We start from the raw sequence: 23,237 nt of genomic DNA on the forward strand, positions 1-23,237 counted from the left end.
AGATATATTAGGGGCGTTTAAGAGACCTCTCGATAGGCACATGGATAATAGAAAAATGGAGGTCTGTGTGGGAGGGAAAGGTTAGATTGATCTTAGAGTAAGTTCAAAGGTTAGCACAGTATTATGAGCTGTGGGGCTGTACAGTGCTAAACTCTAATCATCTCCTCTAACCTGGTTCCCAGCCCCCTGCCAAACTAACTTAATCCTCCAATAGCACTTGCAAATCTGCCTGCAAAAATATTGATCTCCCTCAAGTTCAGGTATGACCCATCATTTTTGTACAGGTCATACCTTCCCCAGAAAAAGATCCCAATGATCTACAAGTCACTGGAGCCAGAGGGCACAGGCTCAGGAAAGAAAGACGTTCTTTTAGAACAGAGATGAGGAGTGATTTGTTTAGCCAGAGGGTGGTGAATCTGTGGAATTCGTTGCCCCAGATGGCTGTGGAGGACATATCATTGGGTATACTTAAAACGGAGGTTTGATAGGTTCTTGATTAGTGAAGGTGTCAAAGGTTATGGGGTTGAGAGGGATAATCAGCCATGATGGAAAGGCAGAGCAGAGTCACTGGGCCAAATGGCCAATTTCTGCTCCTGTGTCCTTCTTATGGTCTAAGCACTGATGTGCATTTAGTATTTCAGTAATATTTAAGTAATCTTGTGTGTATATATATATATATATATATTGTTTGATAAAGCATTCTTGTCCATTTAAATAATTCATTACAGGTTATATGTATAAATATGCGAATTGCGTACATCATCACACTACCACGTGATACGTGTATACCTCGCTTAAAGTGAAAGCACAAAGCTAGACTCACATTTTGGACTCCCATGTCTTCTTTTGAATTAGTTTAATGTTCTGGAAGTCACAGAACTTAACATATAGTGGATCATTAGTATGGTGCCACCTCCTGGAGAAGAAGGCAAGAGAATTGACGCTGAAATCGTGCATTTGACTTCTTTATGTTGGTTTTGTTGAGCTTTACACATTTAACCTTTAAAATTACTTCAGTTCTTTCCAGATGTAATGAGCGAACTCTCTGAACTTAAGGAATTTTATGATTCTGATACTGTGGAGCTGATGAACTGGATCAAGTAAGTTGTTATACCAGTGGGCATTTTTAAAATCGGTCTTGCAATATCACTCAAAGTTCTGTGGGCAACATGCATTTGACTGTGTAGCCCTGAAACTCAGTGGTAAAGTTCAAAGTAAGGTCACTATATACAACCCTGGCACAGCAGAACAAAGGAATACAATAGAATCGAGGAATACCATACAACAAAGGCTGACAAACAACCGATGTGTAATAGAAGACCAACTGTGCAAATAATAAATAAATAATACTGAGAACACGAGTTGTAGCATCCTTGAATGTAGGTCCATAGGTTGTGGAATCGGTTCAGTGTTGAGTTTGACCGTACACCTCAAAACACACCATTGCTCAGTCATCAGTGCTACTTTGTTATGAAACTTTAAGACGATAAAAATTGGGGGTGGCACGGTAGCATAGCGATTAGCATAACACTTTACGATACCAGTGGCCTTGGTTTGATCTTTATCAATTCATTCAGTAAGGGCGTGGCTTAACTGTGGTCTAATATCATTTGCTCGCTGTTGCTCGATATCTCCTACCATCGGTTAATGATAACTTATTGAAGATTCAAAATCTCCAAGATTGTTTATTGTCATTATTTGGTATACAAGTGTAAAGGTGAATGAAATGATTGTTACTCTATATGTCACCCTATACAACCCTGAGTTTCATTTACTTCCAAGCCTCCGGGACACCTTTTCCTCCGTTTGCAATGGACCTGTCTGTTATTTCATCCGCTGTCGGATCCATGCGTGCAATCGCCGTTTCTTTGACTTTATCACGTCCTGCAAGGATCACAAGATCTTCCATCTGCAGACCCCAGAGCATGGTCTTCGTATCGTGTCCCGGCCTCGGCCGTCGATCTCGGCTGCCCCAGCGACCCAGGGCGTTTCTAAACTGCGGACTCCAGCACCATCACCACGGGTTCCAACGACCATGGATTCGCCTCGGCTGTCGATATCGACTGCCCCAGCGACCCAGGGTATATTGAAAACCCGGACTCCAGCACCATCACCACGGGTTCCAACGACCATGGACAGCTTCAAAGCAATTGCGCAACCACTGACTGTGACTCCAGCCTTGAACTCCAGGCCGGGTCTTCACATGCTGCGATTGTGATTCCCGTCTCCCCTTCCCCCACCACCACTCTGCAATCCCCTCTCCCTCAGATCCCATCGTCAGCTCCTGGGCCCTCAGAGGCTCCATCTTCCTCTCACCCCAACCCTTCCCTCTCCACTGACACTACCAGCCTCCCTCCCCCCTCTGATCCCATCTCTCATCCGTGCCGGGTCTTTACCATTCCCTCCAACCTTCAACTCTCTGAGGCAGAGTGCTCTGTCCTCAGTAAGGGCCTCAGCTTTGTCCCCCTTCGCCCACACCTCAGTGAGTTCCCCGTACGCCATGATGCTGAACTCTTCTTCCGCTGGCTCCGTCTCCGAGCTTACTTCTCGACAAGGACTCTCCTACACCCACCGATGACCCCTTCTCCCGTCTTCAACCCTCCTCCTCTTCATGGACACCCCGCTCTGGTCTTCTACCTGCTCTGGATCTCTTTATTGCTAATTGCCAATGGGACATCAACTGTCTTGACTTCACCACACCCTGTTCCAATTCCAACCTCAATCCTTCCGAACGTTCTGCTCTCCACTCCCTCCGCACCAATCCCAACCTCACTATAAAACCCGCTGATAAGGAGGGAGCTGTTGTTGTCTGGCGTACTGACCTCTACCTGGCCGAGGCACAGCGACAACTCTCTGATACCTCCTCTTATTTACCCCTTGATCATGACCCCACTAAGGAGCACCAGGCCATTGTCTCCTATACCATCACCAACCTTATCAGCTCTGGGGATCTCCCATCCACTGTCACCAACCTCATAGTTCCCACACCCTGCACTTCCCGTTTCTACCTCCTACCCAAGATCCACAAACCTGCCTGTCCAGGTAGACCTATTGTCTCAGCTTGCTCCTGCCCCACTGAACTCATTTCTGCATACCTTGACACTGTCTTACTCCCCCCTTGTTCAATCTCTTCCCACCTATGTTCGTGGCACTTCTCATGCTTTGAATTTTTTCAATGATTTTAAGTTCCCTGGCTCCCACCATCTTACTTTCACCATGGACGTCCAGTCCCTATATACCTCCACCCCCCTCCGAGATGGTCTCGAAGCTCTTCGGTTTTTTTTGGATTCCAGACCTAACCAATTCCCCTCTACCACCACTCTCCTCCGTCTAGCGTAATTAGTTCTTACTCTCAATAATTTCTCCTTTGATTCCTCCCACTTCCTCCAAACCAAGGGTGTAGCCATGGGCACCCGTATGGGTCCCAGTTATGCCTGCCTTTTTGTTGGCTTTGTGGAACAGTCCATGTTCCAAGGCTATCCCCCTCTTTTCCTTCGCTACATCGACGACTGCATTGGCGCTGCCTCTTACACGCATGCTGAGCTCGTTGACTTCATTAACTTTGCCTCCAATTTTCACCCTGCCCTCAAATTTACCTGGTCTATTTCTGACACCTCCCTCCCCTTTCTTGATCTTTCTGTCTCCATTTCTGGAGACGGCCTATCTACCGCTATCTACTATAAGCCTACAGACTCTCACAGCTACCTGGACTATTCCTCTTCCCACCCTGTCTCTTGCAAAAAAGCTTTCCCCTTCTCACAATTCCTCCATCTCCACCGCATCTGCTCTCAGGATGAGGCTTTTCATTCCAGGACGAAGGAGATGTCTTCCTTTTTTAAACAAAGGGGCTTCCCTTCGTCCACCATCAACTCTGCTCTCAAATGCATCTCTCCCATTTCCCGCTCATCTGCCCTCACGCCACCCCACTCGGGATAGGGTTCCCCTTGTCCTTACCTACCACCCCACCAGCCTCCAGGTCCAACATATAATTCTCCGTAACTTCCGCCAACTCCAACGGGATCCCACTACCAAACACATTTTTCCCTCCCCACCTCTTTCTGCTTTTCGCAGGGGTTGCTCCCTACGCGACTCCCTTGTCCATTTGTCCCCCCCATCCCTTCCCACCGATCTCCCTCCTGGCACTTATCCTTGTAAACGGAACAAGTGCTACACCTGCCCTTACGCTTCCTCCCTCATCACCATTCAGGGCCCCAGACAGTCCTTCCAGGTGAGGCGACACTTCACCTGTGAGTCGGCTGGTGTGGTATACTGTGTCTGGTGCTCCCGGTGTGGCCTTTTATATATTGGTGAGACCCAACGCCGACTGGGAGACCGTTTCGCTGAACACCTGCGCTCTGTCTGCCAGAAAAAGCAGGATCTCCCAGTGGCCACACATTTTAATTCCAGGTCCCATTCCCATTCTGATATGTCTATCCATGGCCTCCTCTATTGTCAAAATGAATCCAAACTCAGGTTGGAGGAACAACACCTTATATACCGGCTGGGTAGCCTCCAATCTGATGGCATGAACATTGACTTCTCTAACTTCCGTTATTGCCCCTCCTCCTCTTCTTACCCCATCCCTGACATATTTAGTTGTTTGCCAGTTCTCCACTCCCTCTGGTGCTCCCCCCCTCCTTTCTTTCTCCCGAGGCCTCCCGTCCCATGATCCTTTCCCTTCTCCAGCTCTGTATCACTTTCGCCAATCACCTTTCCAGCTCTTAGCTTCATCCCACCCCCTCCGGTCTTCTCCTTTCCTTTCGGTTAGTCCTGACGAAGGGTCTCGGCCCGAAACGTCGACTGCGCTTCTCCCTATCGATGCTGCCTGGCCTGCTGTGTTCCACCAGCATTTTGTGTGTGTTGTTGTTTCATTTACTTGCTGGCATCTGCAGTAGAACAAAGAAATGCAATAGAATCAGTGAAAATGTACATGTAAAGACTGACAAACAACCAATCTGCAAAAGAAGACAATCTGCAAATATGAAAAAAAATCAATAGATAGGTAAATAAATAACACTGAGAACAAGAGTTGTTGAGTCCTTGAAAGTGAATCCATAGGTTGTAGAATCAGTTCAGCTCAATAGAAATGGTAATTCGGATAATTTTTTACTACTAATGTGGATATAATGACCAATTTTTAAAAGTAACTAGGGAATCATGGTTTTAGCCCAATCTTTCATGACAGACCACAGCCTTTCATTTCTTTCCAAGGTCAGATGGAGAGCTGAACATCTTTAGATAAAGTGCCAGCAGCTTAAGACAGAAAGAGGATTAGCTCTCACGGTGATGGGGCACGTGCCTCGCTTGAAGCTGCCTCACTAATGCGCACAATTCAGACTCTTCAGCAAACCCTGTTCTGCATACAGCTGAGTTTGGCAACTTTAGTTGAAAATGTACAGATCCGTGCATTGTAGCATTTTAATTTGCTGCTCGTCCTACATTGGTTATGAAAGACCACATTACTAAAAGGGAGAAAGTACAAAAATCTGAGTTGCAAAGGGACTTGTGAATCCTCATTCAGGATTCCCTGAAAAGTTAACTTGCAGGTTGAGTCATTTGGTGGCAAATGCAATGTTAGCATACATTTCAAGAGGACTAGATTATAAGAACAAGGATGTAATTCTGAGCTTTATGAGGCACTGGTGAAACTGCACTTGGAGTATTGTGAGTAGTTTTGGGCCTTTTATCAAAGAAAGTGTGTACTGCCATTGGAGAGGGTCCCACAGAGGTTCATGATTCTGGGAATTAAAGGGTTAACAAATGAGCATTTGATGGCTCTGGGCCTGTACTCACCAGAGTTTAGAAGAGTGAGGGGGATCTCACTGAAACCTGTTGAATGTTGAAAGGCCTAGAGGATTGGTGGTGGAGAGAATGTTTCCTATAGTGGGTGAGTTTAGGACCAAGGGCACAGCTTCAGAATAGAGGGACATCTATTTAGAACGGAGATGAGGAGGCATTCCTTTAGCCAGGGGTGGTGAATCTGGAATTCATTGCCACAGACATCTGTGGAGGCTAAGTCATAGGGTGTATTTGAAGTGGAGGTTGATAGGTTCCTCATTAGTCAGGGTGTCAAAGGTTATGGTGGGAAGGCAGGAGAATGGGGTTGAGAGAGATTATAAATGATCATGATTGAATAGTGGAGCAGACTCAAGGCGCCAAATGGCCTGATTAGGAGCCAAAATAATTACATTTTCCTATTGTGGTGTCTGGTAGCAGCTGGGTAGGCCAATAACACAAACAGAAAAGTCTTCAGCTCGTTGCTTGCAATGTTAATGTAACAATCTGAAAAAAAGTTGCAGAGAACTGCATTCAGCCATTTTAAGCCAAATCTACAATATTGCATACAGATCTTATTGCCCACTGGCAGTGTTCAGGGCTTCCTTCATCATGTCAGAAGCTTCCTCTCGGTTTTCACTAATGTCAGCCATGTAAGTCCTGGTTGGAGACTCAGGAATACCATCGCATTCAGATGTAGAAGGATTCTTCATTGCTATTTCTGTAACAGTTTTGTTTTACCAGTCAGGGTTGTCAGCCCTGAGCTGAACCCCTGAACCTGGAGGACCGGTGGACCACTCTTAGCCTGGCCTCTGCCCTTTGACCTGTTTGGCATGGGTGACCCTACCAAGAGCCAAAGCATAAAGCCCTGACTCCAGCCAACATAACTTTCTGGGTGATTGAGGCATGTGAGCCTCCAAACTATGACAAGGTTGTGGTCCTCTTGGAGGTGTACAGTTCTGGTTGAACCCATCATAGGAAGAATGTTGAAGCTTTGGAGATGGTGCAAAAGAGGTTCACCAGGATGTTGCCTGGATTAGAGGGCATGTGCTGTAACGAGGGGTTGGACTACACTGGAGTGGCGGAGGTTGAGTGGAGATCCAATAGGGGTTTATAAGATTATGAGAGGCTTAGACTGAGTGGACAGACGGCATCTTTTTCCACGGATTGAAATGTCTAATACCAGAAGGCATGCATGTTATGTGAGGGGGGTAGTTTTAAAGGTGAGGTGAGAGGCGAGGTTTTTTACACAGAGAGTGGTGGGTGCCTGGAGTGCGCTGCCTGGGGTAGTGATAGAAGCAGATACATCAGAGACTTTTAAAAGGCATTTAGATAGGCACGTGAATGTGAGGGAAATGCAAGGATGTGGACATTGTGTAGGCAGAGGGAATTAGTTTGGTTGGCCATTTGATTACCAGTTTGATTGGTTCAGCACAACATTGTGGGCTGAAGGACCTGTTCTGCTGAACTGTTCTGTGTTCTAATATTGAGACATTTGTTTTGAAATATTTTTGAACTATACAATGGATTCACAATAGAATATTAAAATAATCTTTCTGTTTGTCTTTGGAGAACAGACTACCTGTGTTTTATGGATTGCCTTGCACAATATGCTGTGCTGTTTCTCTCTATCCAATCCCAGAAAGTTCAAGGCAAGTTTTTGGACATGGGGGGTGGTGTGCTGGTAATCATTGGGAGGCTGAGGATTTTAATTAGGACCATCCCATTTGCATAATGTTGATCTTCATGCTGAAGAAAAGCTGCCCTTTTAAAAATACCTGAATGGTTGCTTTTGCCTCTTTCTCCCTTTTATGTCTAACTTGTACCATGCTATCATTTAAGAAAATAAGAAAGTGACAGGCTGCTTTGTAACGCTGAGTTGTATTGGAACCACTTCTAGATTTTCCAAAAGAAGTTTTAAGCCACTCGTTCAATGCCTCAAAGTATGAGATCTGTTTTTTCCCCACCACTGACAGTTTTCACTGAAAAGATTGCAATTTTCAAGAAGATTACAAGGATCATGGATTCTTTTCCAAAAGAACTGCCTTCTGAAAAGCGCTATAGGGATATTAAAACAAAAACTTCACGCCATCTTATAAGTTTCTTCTCCCAGGCAGTTAATCTGATCAGAATCGGGTTTAATATCACCGACATATATTGTGAAATTTGACTCAGCGCCAGCACTACAGTAATAGAGAAAAAACTAAATCGCAATAAGTATATTTATATATTTAAAAGTTAAATTAAATAAATAGTGCAAAAATAGAAATAAAAGGAGTGGTGAGGTAGTATTCATGGGTTCAATATCCATTCAGAAATCAGATGGCAGAGGGAAGAAGCTGTCCCTGAATTACTGAGTGTGTGCCTTCAGGGTTCTGTACCTCCTTCCTGACAGTAACAGTGTGAACAATAGACAATAGACAACAGGTGCAGAAGTAGACCATTCAGCCCCTCGAGTCTGCACCACCATTCTGAGATCATGGCTGATCATTCACTATCAATACCCAGTCCCTGCCTTGTCCCCATATCCCTTGATTCCCCTATCCATCAGATATCTATCCAGCTCCTTCTTGAAAGCATCCAGAAAATTGGCCTCCACCGTCTTCCGAGGCAGTGCATTCCACACCTCCACAACTCTCTGGGAGAAGAAGCTCTTCCTCAACTCTGTTTTAAATAACTGACCTCTTATTCTCAATCCATGCCCTCTGGTACTGGACTCTCCCAACATCTGGAACATATTTCCTGCCTCAATCCTATCAAATCCTTTAATTATCTTAAACGTTTCAATCAGATCCCCTCTCAATCTCCTCAATTCCAGCGTGTACAAGCCCAATCTCTCCAATCTCTCTGCGTAAGACAGCCCTGCCATCCCAGGAATCAACCTAGTGAATCTACGCTGCATTTCCTCAATTGCCAGAATGTCCTTCCTTAAACCTGGAGACCAAAACTGTACACAATATTCCAGGTGTGGTCTCACCAGGGCCCTGTACAAATGCAAAAGAACATCCTTGCTCTTGTATTCAATTCCCCTTGTAACAAAGGCCACCATTCCATTTGCCCTCTTCACTGCCTGTTGCACTTGCTCATTCACCTTCATTGACTGGTGAACTAGGACTCCTAGGTCTTTTTGCATTTCTCCCTTACCTAACTCGACACCGTTCAGACAATACTCTGCCCTCTTGTTCCAGCTTCCAAAGTGGATAACTTCACATTTACTCACATTGAATGACATCTGCCAAGTATCTGCCCACTCACTCAGCCTATCCAAATCTCCCTGTATTCTCCTAACGTCCTCTTCGCATGTCACACTGCCACCCAGTTTAGTATCGTCAGCAAACTTGCTGATATAGTTTTCAATGCCCTCATCTAAATCATTGACATAAATCGTAAAGGCATGAACAAGGCATGAACTTCAGTGATGGCGGTCCTTTATGACAGACACCACCTTTTTAAGGCATTGCTTCTTGAAGGTGTCCTGGATATTGCAGAAACTAGTGCCCAAGATGGAGCTGACTAATTTTACAATTCTCTGCAGCTTACTTCGATCCTGTGCAGTAGTGACCCCCCCCCCCCACCATACCAGACGGTGATGCAGCCAGTTAGAATATTCTCCATTTGTAGAGTTTTCGAGTGTTTTAGGTGACAAACCAAATGCTTGAAACTGCTTATGAAGTATGGCCTTCTTTGTAGCTGCATTGATATGTTGGGTCCAAGATCGATCCTCAAAGATATTGACAACCAGGAACTTTCCATTGCCCGCTGTCTCCACTTCTGTCCTTCTGTGAGGACAGGTGTGTGTTCCATCGTCTTGCCCTTTCAAATTAGCCCCCCCCCCCCCATAGCTTCTCTATTACCCCTATTACTGCACTGCATTATAAACAGTTTAAACCATTTTTAATAACACTTTATAATGAAAGACTTCCTTTTGCCAGGAGTCTTTTTGTCACTGTCATTTTCTGTCAGTCAGCTTATGTTAGACCATAAAATGGAGAAGCAGAATTAGGCCATTTGGCCCCTCAAAGTCTGCTCCACCATTCCATCATGACAGATTTATTACCCCTCATGCCTTTGATGCTCTCACTAATCAAGAGCCTATTAACCTCAGCTTTAAATATACCCAATGTCTTGGCCTCTAGAGCTATCTGTGGAACGAATTCCACAGATTCACCACCCTCATCTCTGTTCTAAAGGGATACCCTTCTATTTTAAGTCTGAGCTCCCTGGTCCGAGACTCTCCCACTATAGGAAACATTCTCCACATCCACTCTATCGAGGCCTTTCAATATTTGATAGGTTTCAGTTGGATATCCCACCCCCACTTATGTCCAGATACTCCTGCACTTTATGTTCCATCAGTCTTACGTGTATATGGCCACAGTCACTTACTTGTACGTGTGTTTTACAGGGCTGCTTTCATAATTAGGTTTATTATGTCTATTTTATGCTGGTTCAGATCCCGAAAACAATCATTTTGTTCTCCTTTACACTTGTGAACTGAAGAATGACAGTAAACAATCTTGAAACTTGAATTGTAAATGTACGCTGGTATTTGCATGTTTATACATAGTTTATTCCATACCTGTACTTTAATGTAATTCTGTATAATTGTTGAATGTTGCTGTTTTTTGTTGCCTGTCACACCTTGACCACCACACCACAGCAAATTTCTGATACAGGTAAAAGTATATGGCGAAATAAAGTTGAGCATTGTTTGCATACGTGTCACCAGACAGAACCCTGAGATTCATTTTCTTGCAGGCATTCCCAGTAAATACAAAGAAACATAATAGAATCAATGAAAAACTGCATGCCAGGACTGACAAACAATCAACGTGTGAAAGACAGCAAAATGCAAATACAAAGAGAAAAAATATTAATAGTAATAAACAAATAGGCAATAAATATTGAGAACGTGAGATAAGAGTCCTCGAAAGTGAGACTATAGTTTGTGGGAACAATTCAGTGGTGGTGTGAATGGTCTTCCCCTCTAGTTCAGGAGCCTGATTTTAAACACAGTTCTGTTGTTTATAGTTAGTATATTGAAAGAGATCCTTACTATTGCTCCCAATTCCCCAGAAGACAAACTCCCAGTGCAGCCGTGTTTGCGGGAAGCATGCAGCTAATGGGAACTGTGAAACTCTGCACGGGTCGGACAGTGACGACCCACCCACTCTACTCTGATAGAGACCTGAGGAAACGCACAGAGGAGGTGAGTGCTTCACTTTGGCTTATCGAGCTGCATATCTGAGTTCTAGCAGGTTGAGATTATACAGTTAATGTATACATCACAGTTGAAGAGATTGTGTCTTGCTGTAGACTGCACCAGTAAACCATACTTAACAAGGAATGTAGCTGGATATTTGATGACCATCGTAGCATTCTGTGACATGGGTGTTCAATAATATAACAATACACTTTCTCTGCTCATTCATCAGTGATAGCCACTTGGGTAAAGTACTGAAGATCTAGTGCCTTTACTGTTATCTCTCTGAAAGAGTTAGCATTTTCTTTACTGAAAGTGGGAAGATTGAAAATTGTTCAAAAGGTTAATGGTGTGAATCTAAATAAAGAAGTAGTTTACAAAGAATTTCCAAATAATAGTAATTGTTTACCCTCTCCCTTCCCTCTTCATTTCCCCACTATGGCCTCTTACCTCTTCTATTAGCCTGCCTATCACCTGCCCCTGCTGCCATAAGATATAGGAGCAGAATTAGGCTATTTGGCCCATCGAGTCTGCTCCACCATTTCATCATAGCTGATCCAATTTTCCTCTCAGCCCCAATATCCTGCTCCCCCGTATCCCTTCATGCCCTGACCAATCAAGAATCTATCAACCTCTGCCTTAAATATACAGAAAGACTTGGCCTCCACAGCCATTTGGAGCAAACAATTCCACAGATTCACCACTCTCTGGCTAAAGAAATTCCGCCTCATCTCTGGTCTAAAAGGATATTCCTCTATTCTGAGGCTGCGTCCTCTGGTCTCAGACTCTCCTACCATAGGAAGCATCCTCTCCCCATCCACTCCATCCAGGTCTTTCACAATTCGACAGGTTTCAATGAGGTCACCCCTCATTCTTCTGAATTCAAGTGAATACAGGCCCAGAGCCATCAAACACTCTTCATTTGACCAGCCATTCAATCCTGGAATCATTTTCATGAACCTCCTTTGAACCCTCTCTAGTTTCAGCACATCCTTTCCAAGATAAGGGGCCAAAAACCGCTTACAATACTCCAAGTGAGGCCTCACCAGAGCTTTATGAAGTCTCAACATTACATTGTTCCTTTTATATTCTAGTCCTCTTGAAGTGAATGCTAACATTACATTTGCCTTCCTCACTACAGACGAGATTTTCCCATGAGGAAACCATGCTGACTGTGGCCCGCTTTATCATGAGTCTCCAAGTACACTGACACCTTATCCCAAATAGTGAACTCCAACATCTTCCCAGCCACTGAGGTCAGACTAACAGGTCTATGGCTTCCTTTCTTTTGTCTCTCTCCCTTCTTGAAGAGTGGAGTGACATTTGCAATTTTCCAGTCTTCCAGAACCTTTCCAGAATCTAGTGATTCTTGAAAGATCAGTAAAGCTTCAGACTTTTTAGTTTCCCAAGAACCTTCTCCCTAGTAGCGGTAACTTCACACACTCCATGACCCCTAACACCTGGAACTTCCACCATACTGCTAGTGTTTTCCACAGTGAAGACTGATGCAAAATACTTATTCAGTTCATCCACCATTTCCTTGTCCCCATTACTACTTCTCTGGTGTCATTTTTCCAGCAGTCTGGTATCCACTGTCACCTCTCTTTTATACTTTATGTATCTGAAGAAACTTTTGGTATCCTCTTTAATATCATTGGTTTTCACATTCCATCTTTACCTTCTTAATGACTTTTCAGTTGCCTTTTATTGGTTTTTAAAAGCTTCCAAATTTTCTAACTTCCCTCTAATTTTGTTCTATTATGTTTAGCTGTTTAGCTTTTACGTTGGCTTTGATTTCTCTTGTTAGCCATGGTTGTGTATTCTTTCCTTTAGAATACTTCTTCCTCTTTGGGATGTATTTATCCTGTGCCTTCCGAGTTGCTTCCACAAATTCTGGCCGTTGTAGCTATGCTGTCATTCCTGGCAGTGTTCTTTTCCAATTGTAATTTCCCTTACACCACTGTAACACTGATACATCTGACTGTAGCTTCTCCTTCTCAAATTTCATGGTGAGTTCTATCATACTATGATCAATTGCCCCATTTGGTTCATTGCACAACACCCAATCCATAATAGACGATCCCCTCACAAACGAGAAAATCTGCAGATGCTGGAAATCCGAGCAACACACACAAAATGCTGGAGGAACTGAGCAGACCAGGCAGCATCTATGGAAAAAAATACTGTTGACATCAACTGTACTCTTCTCCTCGATGCTGCCTGGCCTGCTAAGTTCCTCCACCATTTTGTGTGTATAGCTGATCCCCTGGTGGGCCCAATCACAAGCTGCTCTAGAAAGCCATCTTGTAGACATTCTAGAAAATCCCCCTTTTTTGGAATCCAGCACCAACCTGATTTTCCCAGTCTATCTGCATATTGAAATCGCCAATGATTATTGTAACGTTGCCCTTTTAGCATGCATTTTATATCTCCCATTGTAATTTGTAGACCACATCCTTACAAATGTTTGGGGGTTTGTATACAACTTCCATCTGGATCATTTTAGTCAGTCAAGTCAAGTGAAATTTATTGTCGTTTAATTACATATATGTATATAACCACATATAGAAATGAGACAATGTTTCTTTGAACCAGGGTGTAAAGCACAGTAGTCCACATAACACACAATAACCTATGGATAAAATCTACAGATGCATCTCACATAAATAATGAACTAAAGTGCATTGATAATAAATATCCTAAGGTACAGAACAGATTAACCAGTCACATATTCGAATATGATGCAGCTGGGAGTTCAGAAAACTGTTTCTCATCCTGACCGTTCTTGTTTTTGTGCATCGTAGTCTCCTGCCTGATGGTAGAAGGTGCTGATTGATGGGTGGGATTCTCGGTAATACTAAGGGTACTGCATATGCGGTGCTCCTGATAGATGTCCCCGACGGATGGTAGAGAGACCGCGATGATCTTCTGAGTTGTTCTCACAGTCCTTTGTAGGGACTTCTGGACTGATGCTCGACTGCTCCCACACCAGATGGAGATGGCAACATGTCAGGACGCTCTCAATGGTGCTCTTGTAAAATGCAGTTAAGATGGGGTGTGGGAGCCTCGCTGGCCGCAATCTTCTTAGGAAGTGGGGGCACTGTTGTGCCTTCTTGTTCAGGGTTTTATCTTTGCAGTTCCTCATTCAATGTCTTCCTCTTTCTAATGATTTGATTTCAGATATTATCAACAGGGCAGTGCCACCCCCTCTGTCTTCCTGCCTATCCTTTCATTACAATGTGTATCCTAGCTATAATATTTTTTCAGCCATGATTTAGTGTTGCCTACAACACAATATAGGCCCTTCGGCCCACAAAACTGTGCCGAACATGTCCTTACCTTAGAATTTACCTAGGGTTACCCATAGCCCTCTATTTTTCTGAGCACCAGGTACCTGTCCAGGAGTCTCTTAAAAGACCCCATTGTATCCGCCTCTACCACCATCACCAGTAGCCCATTCCATACACTCACCACTGTCTGTGTAAAAAAAAACAAACTCAACCCTGACATCTCCTCTGTGTCTACTCCCCAGCACCTTAAAACTGTGCCCTCTCGTGTAGCCATTTCAGCCCTGGGAAAAAAGCCTCTGACTATCCACATGATCAATGCCTCTCATCATCTTATACACCTCTATCAGGTCACCTCTCATCCTCCGTCGCTCCAAGGACAAAAGGCCGAGTTCACTCAACCTATTCTCATGAGGCATGTTCCCCAATCCAGGCAACATCCTTGTAACTCTCCTGTACACCCTCTGTATTGTTTCCACATCCTTCCTGTGGTGAGATGACCAGAACTGAGCACAGTACTCCAAGTCGGGTCTGACAAGGGTCCTATATAGCTGCAACATTACCTATTGCTCCTAAACTCAATCCCACGATTGATGAAGGGCAATACACCGTATGCCTTCTTAACCAGAGTCAACCTGCTCAGCTGCTTTGAGTGTCCTATGGACTTGGACCCCAAGATCCCTCTGATCCTTCACACTCCCAAGGGTCTTACCATTAATACTATATTCTGCCATCATATTTGACCCACCAAAATGAACCACTTCACACTTATCTGGGTTGAACTCCATTTGCCAATTCTCAGCCCAGTTTTGCATCCTATCAATGTCCCACTGTAACCTCTGACAGCCCTCCACACTATCCACAACACCTCCAACCTTTGTGTCATCAGCAAATTTACTAACCCATCCCCCCTCCACTTCCTCATCCAGGTCATTTATAAAAATCACAAAGAGTAGGGGTCCCAGAACAGATCCCTGAGGTACACCACTGGTGACTGACCTCCATGCAGAATATGATCCATTTACAACCACTCTTTGCCTTCTGTGGGTAAGCCAGTTCTGGATCCACAAAGCAATGTTCCCATGGATCCCATGCCTCCTTACTTTCTCCATAAAACTTGCATGAGGTACCGATTCAAATGCCTTGCTGAAATCCATATACACTACACCTACTGCTCTACCATTATCAATGTGTTTAGTCACATCCTCAAAAAATTCAATCAGGCTCGCAAGGCACGACCTGCCTTTGACAAAGCCATGCTGACTATTCCTAATCATATTATGCCTCTTCAAATGTTCATAAATCCTGCTTCTCAGGATCTTCTCCATCAGCTTACCAACCACTGAAGTAAAACTCATTGGTCTATAATTTCCTGGGCTATCTTTACTCCCTTTTTTGAATAAGGGAACAACATCCGCAACCCTCCAATCCTCCAGAACCTCTCCCATCCCCTTTGATGATGCAAAGATCATCGCCAGAGGCTCAGCAATCTCTTCCCTCGACTCCCACAGTAGCCTGGGGCACATCTCATCCGATCCCGGCGACTTATACAACTTGATGCTTTCCTAAACCTCCAACACATCCTCTTTATTAATATCTACATGCTCAAGCTTTTCAGTCTGCTGTTAGTCATCCCTACAATTGCCAAGATCCTTTTCCGTAGTGATTACTGAAGCAAAGTATTCATTAAGTACCTCTGCTATCTCCTCCGGTTCCATACACACTTTTCCACTGTCACATTTGATAGGTCCTGTCCTTTCACATCTTATCCTCTTGCTCTTCACATACTTGTAGAATATCTTGGGGTTTTCCTTAATCCTGTCTGCCAAGGCCTTCTCATGGCCCCTTCTGGCTCTCCTATTTTCATTCTAAAGCTCCTTCTTGCTAGCCTTATCTTCTAGATCTCTATCATTACCTAGTTTTTTTGAATCTTTTGTAAGCTCTTCTTCTTGACTAGATTTACAACAACCTTTGTATACCATGGTTCCAGTATGCTACCATCCTTTCCCTGTCTCATTGGAACGTACCTATGCAGAACTGCACACAAATATCTTCTGAACATTTGCCACATTTCTGCTGTACATTTCCCTGAGAACATCTGTTCCCAATTTACTTTTCCAAGTTTCTGCCCGATAGCTTCATATTTCCCCTTACTCCAATTAAACGCTTTCCTAACTTGTCTGTTCCTATCCCTCTCCAATGCTATGGTAAAGGAGATAGAATTGTTATCACTATCATCAAAATGCTCTCCTGCTGAGAGATCTGACACCTGACCAGGTTCATTTCCCAATTTCAGATCAAGTACAGCCTCTCCTCTTGTAGGCGTATCGGCAACCCTGTTATTATTACACCTTACCAGAATCTGTCTCCCTATCTGCTCCTTCATGTCCCTGTTACTATTGAGTGGTCTATATAAAAAAAAAACACCCCTTCCTTATTGAAGTTATTGACCCCTTTCTGTTCCTAACTTCCACCCACAGAGACTCCGTAGACAATCCCTCCATGACTTCCTCCTTTTCTGCAGCTGTGACACTATCTCTGATCAGCAGTGCCACGCCCCCACCTCTTTTTGCCTCCCTCCCTGTCCTTTCTGAAACATCTAAAGCCTGGCACTCGAAGTAACCATTCCTGCCCCTGAGTCATCCAAGTCACTGTGATGGCCACAACATCATAGCTCCAAGTAGTGATTCACACTCTAAGCTCATCCGCTTTGTTTATAATGCTCCTTGCATTAAAATAGACACATCTCAAACCATCAGTCTGTGCATATCCCTTCTCTGTCACCTGCCTATCCTCCCTCTCACACTGTCTCCAAGCTTTCTCTATTTGTGAGCCAACCTCCCTTTGCTCCGTCACATCAGTTTGGTTCCTACCCCCCAGCAATTCTAGTTTAAACTTTCCCCAATAGACTTAACAAACCTCCCCTCCAGGATATTGGTCCCCCTGGGATTCACGTGCAACCTGTCCTTTTTGTACAGATCACACCTGCCCTAAAAGAGGTCCCAATGATCCAGAAATCTGAATCCCTGCCCCCCGCTCCAATCCTTCAGCCACGCATTTATCCTCCACCTCATTCTATTCCTATACTCACTGTCACGTGGCACAGGCAGTAATCCCGAGATTATTACCTTTGTGGTCCTGCTTCCCAACTTCCTTCCTAACTCCCTGTAGTCTGCTTTCAGGACCTCCTCCCTTTTCCTGCCTATGTGGTTAGTACCAATAAGTACCACGACACCTGGCTGATCTCCTTCACACTGCAGGATGTTGTGGATGTGATCAGAAATATCCCGGACCCTGGCACCTGGGAGGCAAACTACCATCTGCCTTTCTTTCCTGTGTCCACAGAATTGCCTGTCTGACCCCCTAACTATAGAGTCCCCTATCACTGCTGCTATCCTCTTCCTTTCCCTACCCTTCTGAGCCGCAGGGGCAGAGTCTGTGCCAGAGTCATACATGCCACTCTGTAACTATGCTACAAGCTCATCGACCTTATTCTGTCCACTGCGTGCATTCAGATACAACACCTTCAGTCCTGTATTCATCCTTCTTGATGTTTTCTGCCTTTTACGTTGCAGCCCATTCTGTTGATAGTAATTTTGCCATATCAACAGCATCTCCTCACTACACATTGCCTCTGTTTGTAATCTAGCTACCTCATCTTCAGCACTATCACGCTGGTTCCAATCCCCCTGCCAAATTAGTTTAAATTCTCCCGAACAATGCTAGCCAACCTGCTCGCAAGGATATTAGACCCCCTCTGGTTCAAGTGTAACCTGTCCTTTTTGTACAGGTCATACCTTTCCCAGAAGAGAACCCAATAAATCTGAACCGCTGCTTCCTGCACCAGTTCCTCGGCCACGCATTCACCTGCAACATCATCCTCTTCCTCCCCTCACTGGTGCGTGGCACAGGCAGCAATCCAGAGATTTCCAATTTGGAGGTCCTTTTTCTCAGCTTTCTACCTGGCTTCCTGAAGTCTCGCTTCAGGATCTCCTCAGCTTGTCTACCTATGCCATTGGTGCCAATATGTACCAAGACTTCAGGCGGCTCACCCTCACCCTTGAGAATGCTGTGGACTCGATCCGAGACATCATTGGCCATCAACTTTGCCTCCAACTTCCCTCCTACCCTCAAATTTACCTTGTCTATTTCCAACACCCCCCTCCCCTTTCTCGATTTTTCTGTCTCCATCTCTGGAGACAGTTTACCCACTGATACTTTTTATAAACCCACTGATTCTCTCAGCTACCTGGAGTATGTCTGTTTCCTGTTACTTATAAAAATGCCATCCGCTTCTCTCAATTCCTCCATCTCTGGCACATCTGCTCTCAGGATGAGGCATTTCATTCCAGAACTAATGAGATGTCCTCCTTCAAAGAAAGGGACTTTCCTTCCTCCACCATCAACACTGCCCTCACCCAAATCTCTTCCATTTCACACACGTATGCCTTCACCCTGTCCACTCACCACCACACCAGGGATAGGGTTTCTCTTGGCCTTGCCTACCACCCAATCAGCCTCCACGGCCATCACATAATTCTCCATAACTTCCACCATCTCCAACAGGATCCGACCACCAAGTACATCTTTACCTCCCTCACACTTTCTGCTGTTGCAAGGATCACTCCCTACGCGACTCCTTTGTCCGTTCATCCCTTTCCACTGATCTCCCTCCTGCACTTATTCTTGCAAGCAGAACAAGTGCCACACCTGTTCCTACACCTCCTCCCTCACTACCATTCAGGGCCCCAAAAAGTCCTTCAGGTGAGATGACACTTCATCTCTGAGTCTGTTGGGGTCATCTACTGTATCCAGTGCTCCCAGTGTGTCCTCCTGTATATTGGTGATACCAACGTAGATTGGGAGACCGCTTCCTGGAGAACCCACGCTCCATCCGCCAGAAAAAGCAGGGTCGCCCAGTGGCCATCAATTCCAATTCTACTTCCCATTCCCATTCCGACACATCAGTCCATGGCCCCCTCTGCTGCAGCGCTGAGGCCACACTCAGCTTAGAGGAGCAATACCTGATATTCTGTCTGGGTAGTCCCCAAACTGATGGCTTGACCATCGATTTCTCAAACTTTTGGTAATTGTGCCAGCACTCCCCTTCTCCTTCTCTATTCCCCATTCCCATTTCCCTCTCTCCTCTTGCCTCCTTACCAGCCATCACCACCCTCTGGTGCTCCTCCCCCTTTCCCTATTTTACAAATCAATTTCTCAGCTTTTTACTTAATCCCTCCCCCTCTCCCAGTTTCACCTATCACCTATTACCTTGTACTCTTCCTCTCCTCCCCACCTTCTTACTCTGACTGTTAATATCGTTCTTCCAGTCCTGATGAAGGATCTCGGCCCAAAGTGTCAACCGTTTATTCTTTTCCACTGATGCTGCCTGGCCTGCTGAATTCCAGTTTTGTATGTGTTGCCATTCTCACTAAACTACCATGCCCTAACATGAACTAATAAGAACAGAAAGAGAGTATCTTTTAAGATACTTTACTTCACCCAAGCCTCACTTCACCTGAGCCTGATGAGCCAAAGTCACTCTAAACACTGGCACACTGAAAGGAATGGCCACTCCGCTTGCACCTGTGCTGTTTTTATTGGCCCTTTCTAATGAATCCTTCTCGCTCCTCAGCTCAGAGACTCTGCCTTTAAAGTCTCAATCTCTGTCCCGATTGAAAGCTAGCTCTTTTTACAGACTCCCTGACACCGATTGTACAACTTAGAGAAAACTGCCACAAAGCTCTGCTTATTAAATCTTGAACGCAGACCTGGCTGAAAGTTGCCCTTCCTCCTTCCCTTTCCCCCATGGTTCTCTCTCCTCTGGTATCAGGTTCCTTCTTCAGTCCTTCACCTTTCCCACCTTTTATCTCCAGCTTCTTATTTCATCCCTCTCGTCCCCTACCCACCTGGCTTCACCTATCACCCTCCAGCTTGTACTCCTTCCCTTCCCACCCCCACCTTCTTATTCTGGCTTATTCCCCTTTCCTTTCCAGTCGTGAAGAAGCATCTCTGCCCAAAAAGTCGACTGTTTATTCATTTCCATGGATGCTGCTTGACCTGCTGAGATCTTCCAGTACTTTGTGTGTGTTGTTTTAGATTTCCTGCATCTGCAGGATCTCTTGTGTTTATGATTTAAAAATTGATACTGTTCTGTCACCAGATCTACCAGGTCTACTCCAGGAGATCTGCGGAAGATATTTATATGATTCTCACATCATACAAAGCCAACTATGTTATCATTGAGGAGGGAATTTGTAATGACATGGGTTCAGTGAAAGGCTGCCGAGTCAAAGATTTGGTGGATGTCGCGAATGGCCATGTAAGTTTTATCTAATATCTATTTTCCAAGTATTTGTATGTTAGTTGGGAGAAGGATAGGGGTACAACTTAGAAATATCCACAATGTGGAAGTAAGGGTGAAAGGTAAATTGTTTAAGGGGAACATGAGGGGTAGGGTAGCTTGGAACGAGCGGACAGCAGTAGTGGTTGATTGCAACATTTAAGAGAAGTTTGTGCATGTGTGGGGGAGGCATTGGGGCTTCTGTATTTATTGTTCTTTGTTTTCTGGATCTCTGTGGAAAGGACAAATTTCAGGTTGTATACTGTATACATACATTGGTATTAAAAATGTACTTTGAAACTTGAGGGGTATCGAGTGCTATGGTCCAGATGCAGGTCGATGGTACTAAACAGAATAGCATTTTAGTATGGACTAGATGGACTGAAGGGCCTGTTTCTGAGCTGCTGTGCTTTACGGCTTTATGAAGAGAGATTGTTCCTTGTTTTTTCTTGGTGAGGAAATTCCTGTATTCTATTTACTTCTCAAATTTAACATTTTGAATCTGAAATCTAAAAAGCAGCAGATGTATGAAACCTGATGTAAAATGCTTGAAGCTCAATGTAATATTTTGAAAACTAAAAAAGCAGTAGCTGCTTGAAACCCAAGGTAAAATGCTGAAGGCTCAGCAGGCCAGTCATCATTTGGGAAAATAGAAACCAGAAACTAATTCTTCAGTTTGCGGAGTGGGAACGGCTACTAATAAAAATGTATCTCTGATAGGTGGAGACCAGGGCTGATCAGGTGAAATAATTATTTGCAGTTGAGTTAACTATTGCTGCTAAATTTGTCGGACAGAATATAGAACAGGACAGGCTCGTCGGAGCATGATGTTGTGCCAACCGTTTAACCTACTTTAAGATCCATCTAGCCCCTCCCTCCTCCATAATCTTCCATTTTTCTATCATCCCTGTACCTATCTAAGAGTTTCTTAAATATCCCTAATGTATCTGGCTCCAGCACCACCCTGGCAAAACATTACATGCACCCACCACTCGATATTTTTTTTTAAGTACCAGTAAAATTCCCGTTGTGCATTCCTCCAATCACCTTAAAGTAATGCTGTTTTGTATGGACCATTTCTGCTCTGGGAAGAAGTCTCTGCCTGCTCATTTGATCAATGAATCTTATCATCTGGTACACCTCTATCAAGTCACCTCTCATTCTCATTTACTCCAGAGAAAAAAGCCCTAGCTCACTTAACCTATCCTCATAAGATATTCTCTGTAATCCAGGCAGCTTCACTGCACCCTCTCTAAAGCTTCGACATCCTTCCTATAATGAGGTGACCCGAACTGAACATTAATGTGGTCTACAGAGTTTTATAGAGCTGGAACATTACTTTGAAGCTCTTGAATTCTGTCCTCTAACTAATGACGGCCAACACACAATTTCCCTAACTACCCTATCAACTTCAACAAAATTTCAAAAAGGAATTGTCCATAATCAAAATTGGCTTGGAAAGTGGGCAGGTGAGCGGAATCAGTCCTATTTTAAAGCTGAATTAAAAGAAAGCTAGTGCTAGCTTTAAAGCACTTAACATGCTGTAAATAATTTGCACATGAAATATTTAATTAAACTTCTGATGCTGTGCCTGTGAATTCAGCTTATTTCTCGCTGTTCTGCTTTACTCTCTCAATGGTGTTGGTAATTACAGTTCTGGTGACTGTACCTTGCTCTTTTCCAGGCACTTTATAACGAAGATGTTAACGACACTAACTACGTGTTTTCACTGTATGGACGGTTTTGCCATGAGGTTAAGCTGGACTATTCACCATACATCAACTATTTCACGCGTGTCTACTGGAATCAGTCTTACCGTGTGTACAGAGTCAACACCTTGATATCTTTTCAATATTAATGAAGATTGAGTCCACGCCTTCCTTTCTGCTGAATCTATTTTTGTGTTGAAATAACATCTCCTTTTGCATAAGGACCTTTTCATAAAAGACATTTCTTTTTAACTTATTTTTTTATAAAGTAGCCTGAAATGAGGTACACATTTTATCTTTCCCAGAATCTGCCAACATTGTTTATTCCAAATGGAGGACCTTAAAAAAAAAGATCAATGCTATTAAAACAAGGTAACCGAAATCTGTTAAATTGGATGCTGAATTGAATTGCATTTGTTTTTTATTCAGAAATACAGCATGGAATAGGCCCTTCCAGCCCATCGAGCCCCACCACCCAGCAGCCCACCGATTTAACCCTAGCCTAATCATGGGACAATTTACAATGCCTAATTAACCTACTAACTGTTACATCTTTGGACTGTGGGAAGAAACTGCAGCATCCTGAAGAAACCCAAGTGCTCACGGGAAGGATGTACAAATTCTTTATAGACGATGCTAGAATTGAGCTCTGAACTGCAACAACCAGAGCTGTAACAGTGTCATTCTAACCACTGTGGTATCCCGTAGTTTGGATAAGTAATGGACCTCACCGAGCTGCACGTGGCCTTGAACCGGTGCACTTTGAAAGGAGCCCAGACACTCCTGGGCATGTGTGCCTAAGCTCTGTCCACAGCTCAAGTGACTTTTTGAGTCAGTGATAAACATTTAAAAAGTATTGTTGTGGACACCACATCATGGACACAAAGGAGTGGGACTTTAATGATGCCTTACACAAAGTA

General features: G+C 44.2%; 1 protein-coding gene across 3 annotated transcripts in view; it reads left to right on the forward strand.

The window, feature by feature from the left end:
* LOC132402258 (probable C-mannosyltransferase DPY19L4) overlaps positions 1 to 22,708 on the forward strand; it is a 91,099-nt gene extending 68,391 nt beyond the window's left edge. For 2 of the 3 annotated variants that reach the window (XM_059985074.1, XM_059985057.1), the window contains exons 16-19: positions 1,018 to 1,100; positions 10,852 to 10,984; positions 20,429 to 20,587; positions 22,293 to 22,708. In XM_059985074.1, coding sequence (XP_059841057.1) covers positions 1,018 to 1,100; positions 10,852 to 10,984; positions 20,429 to 20,587; positions 22,293 to 22,466 — 549 coding nt within the window. In that variant the 3' untranslated portion in view covers positions 22,467 to 22,708. The remainder of the gene's footprint in view (positions 1 to 1,017; positions 1,101 to 10,851; positions 10,985 to 20,428; positions 20,588 to 22,292) is intronic. The other variant, XM_059985066.1, reaches the window with a different exon arrangement.
* The last annotated feature ends 529 nt before the right edge of the window (positions 22,709 to 23,237 follow it).

Source organism: Hypanus sabinus, chromosome 1 (assembly GCF_030144855.1).
Source record: "Hypanus sabinus isolate sHypSab1 chromosome 1, sHypSab1.hap1, whole genome shotgun sequence".
NCBI lineage: Eukaryota > Metazoa > Chordata > Chondrichthyes > Myliobatiformes > Dasyatidae > Hypanus > Hypanus sabinus.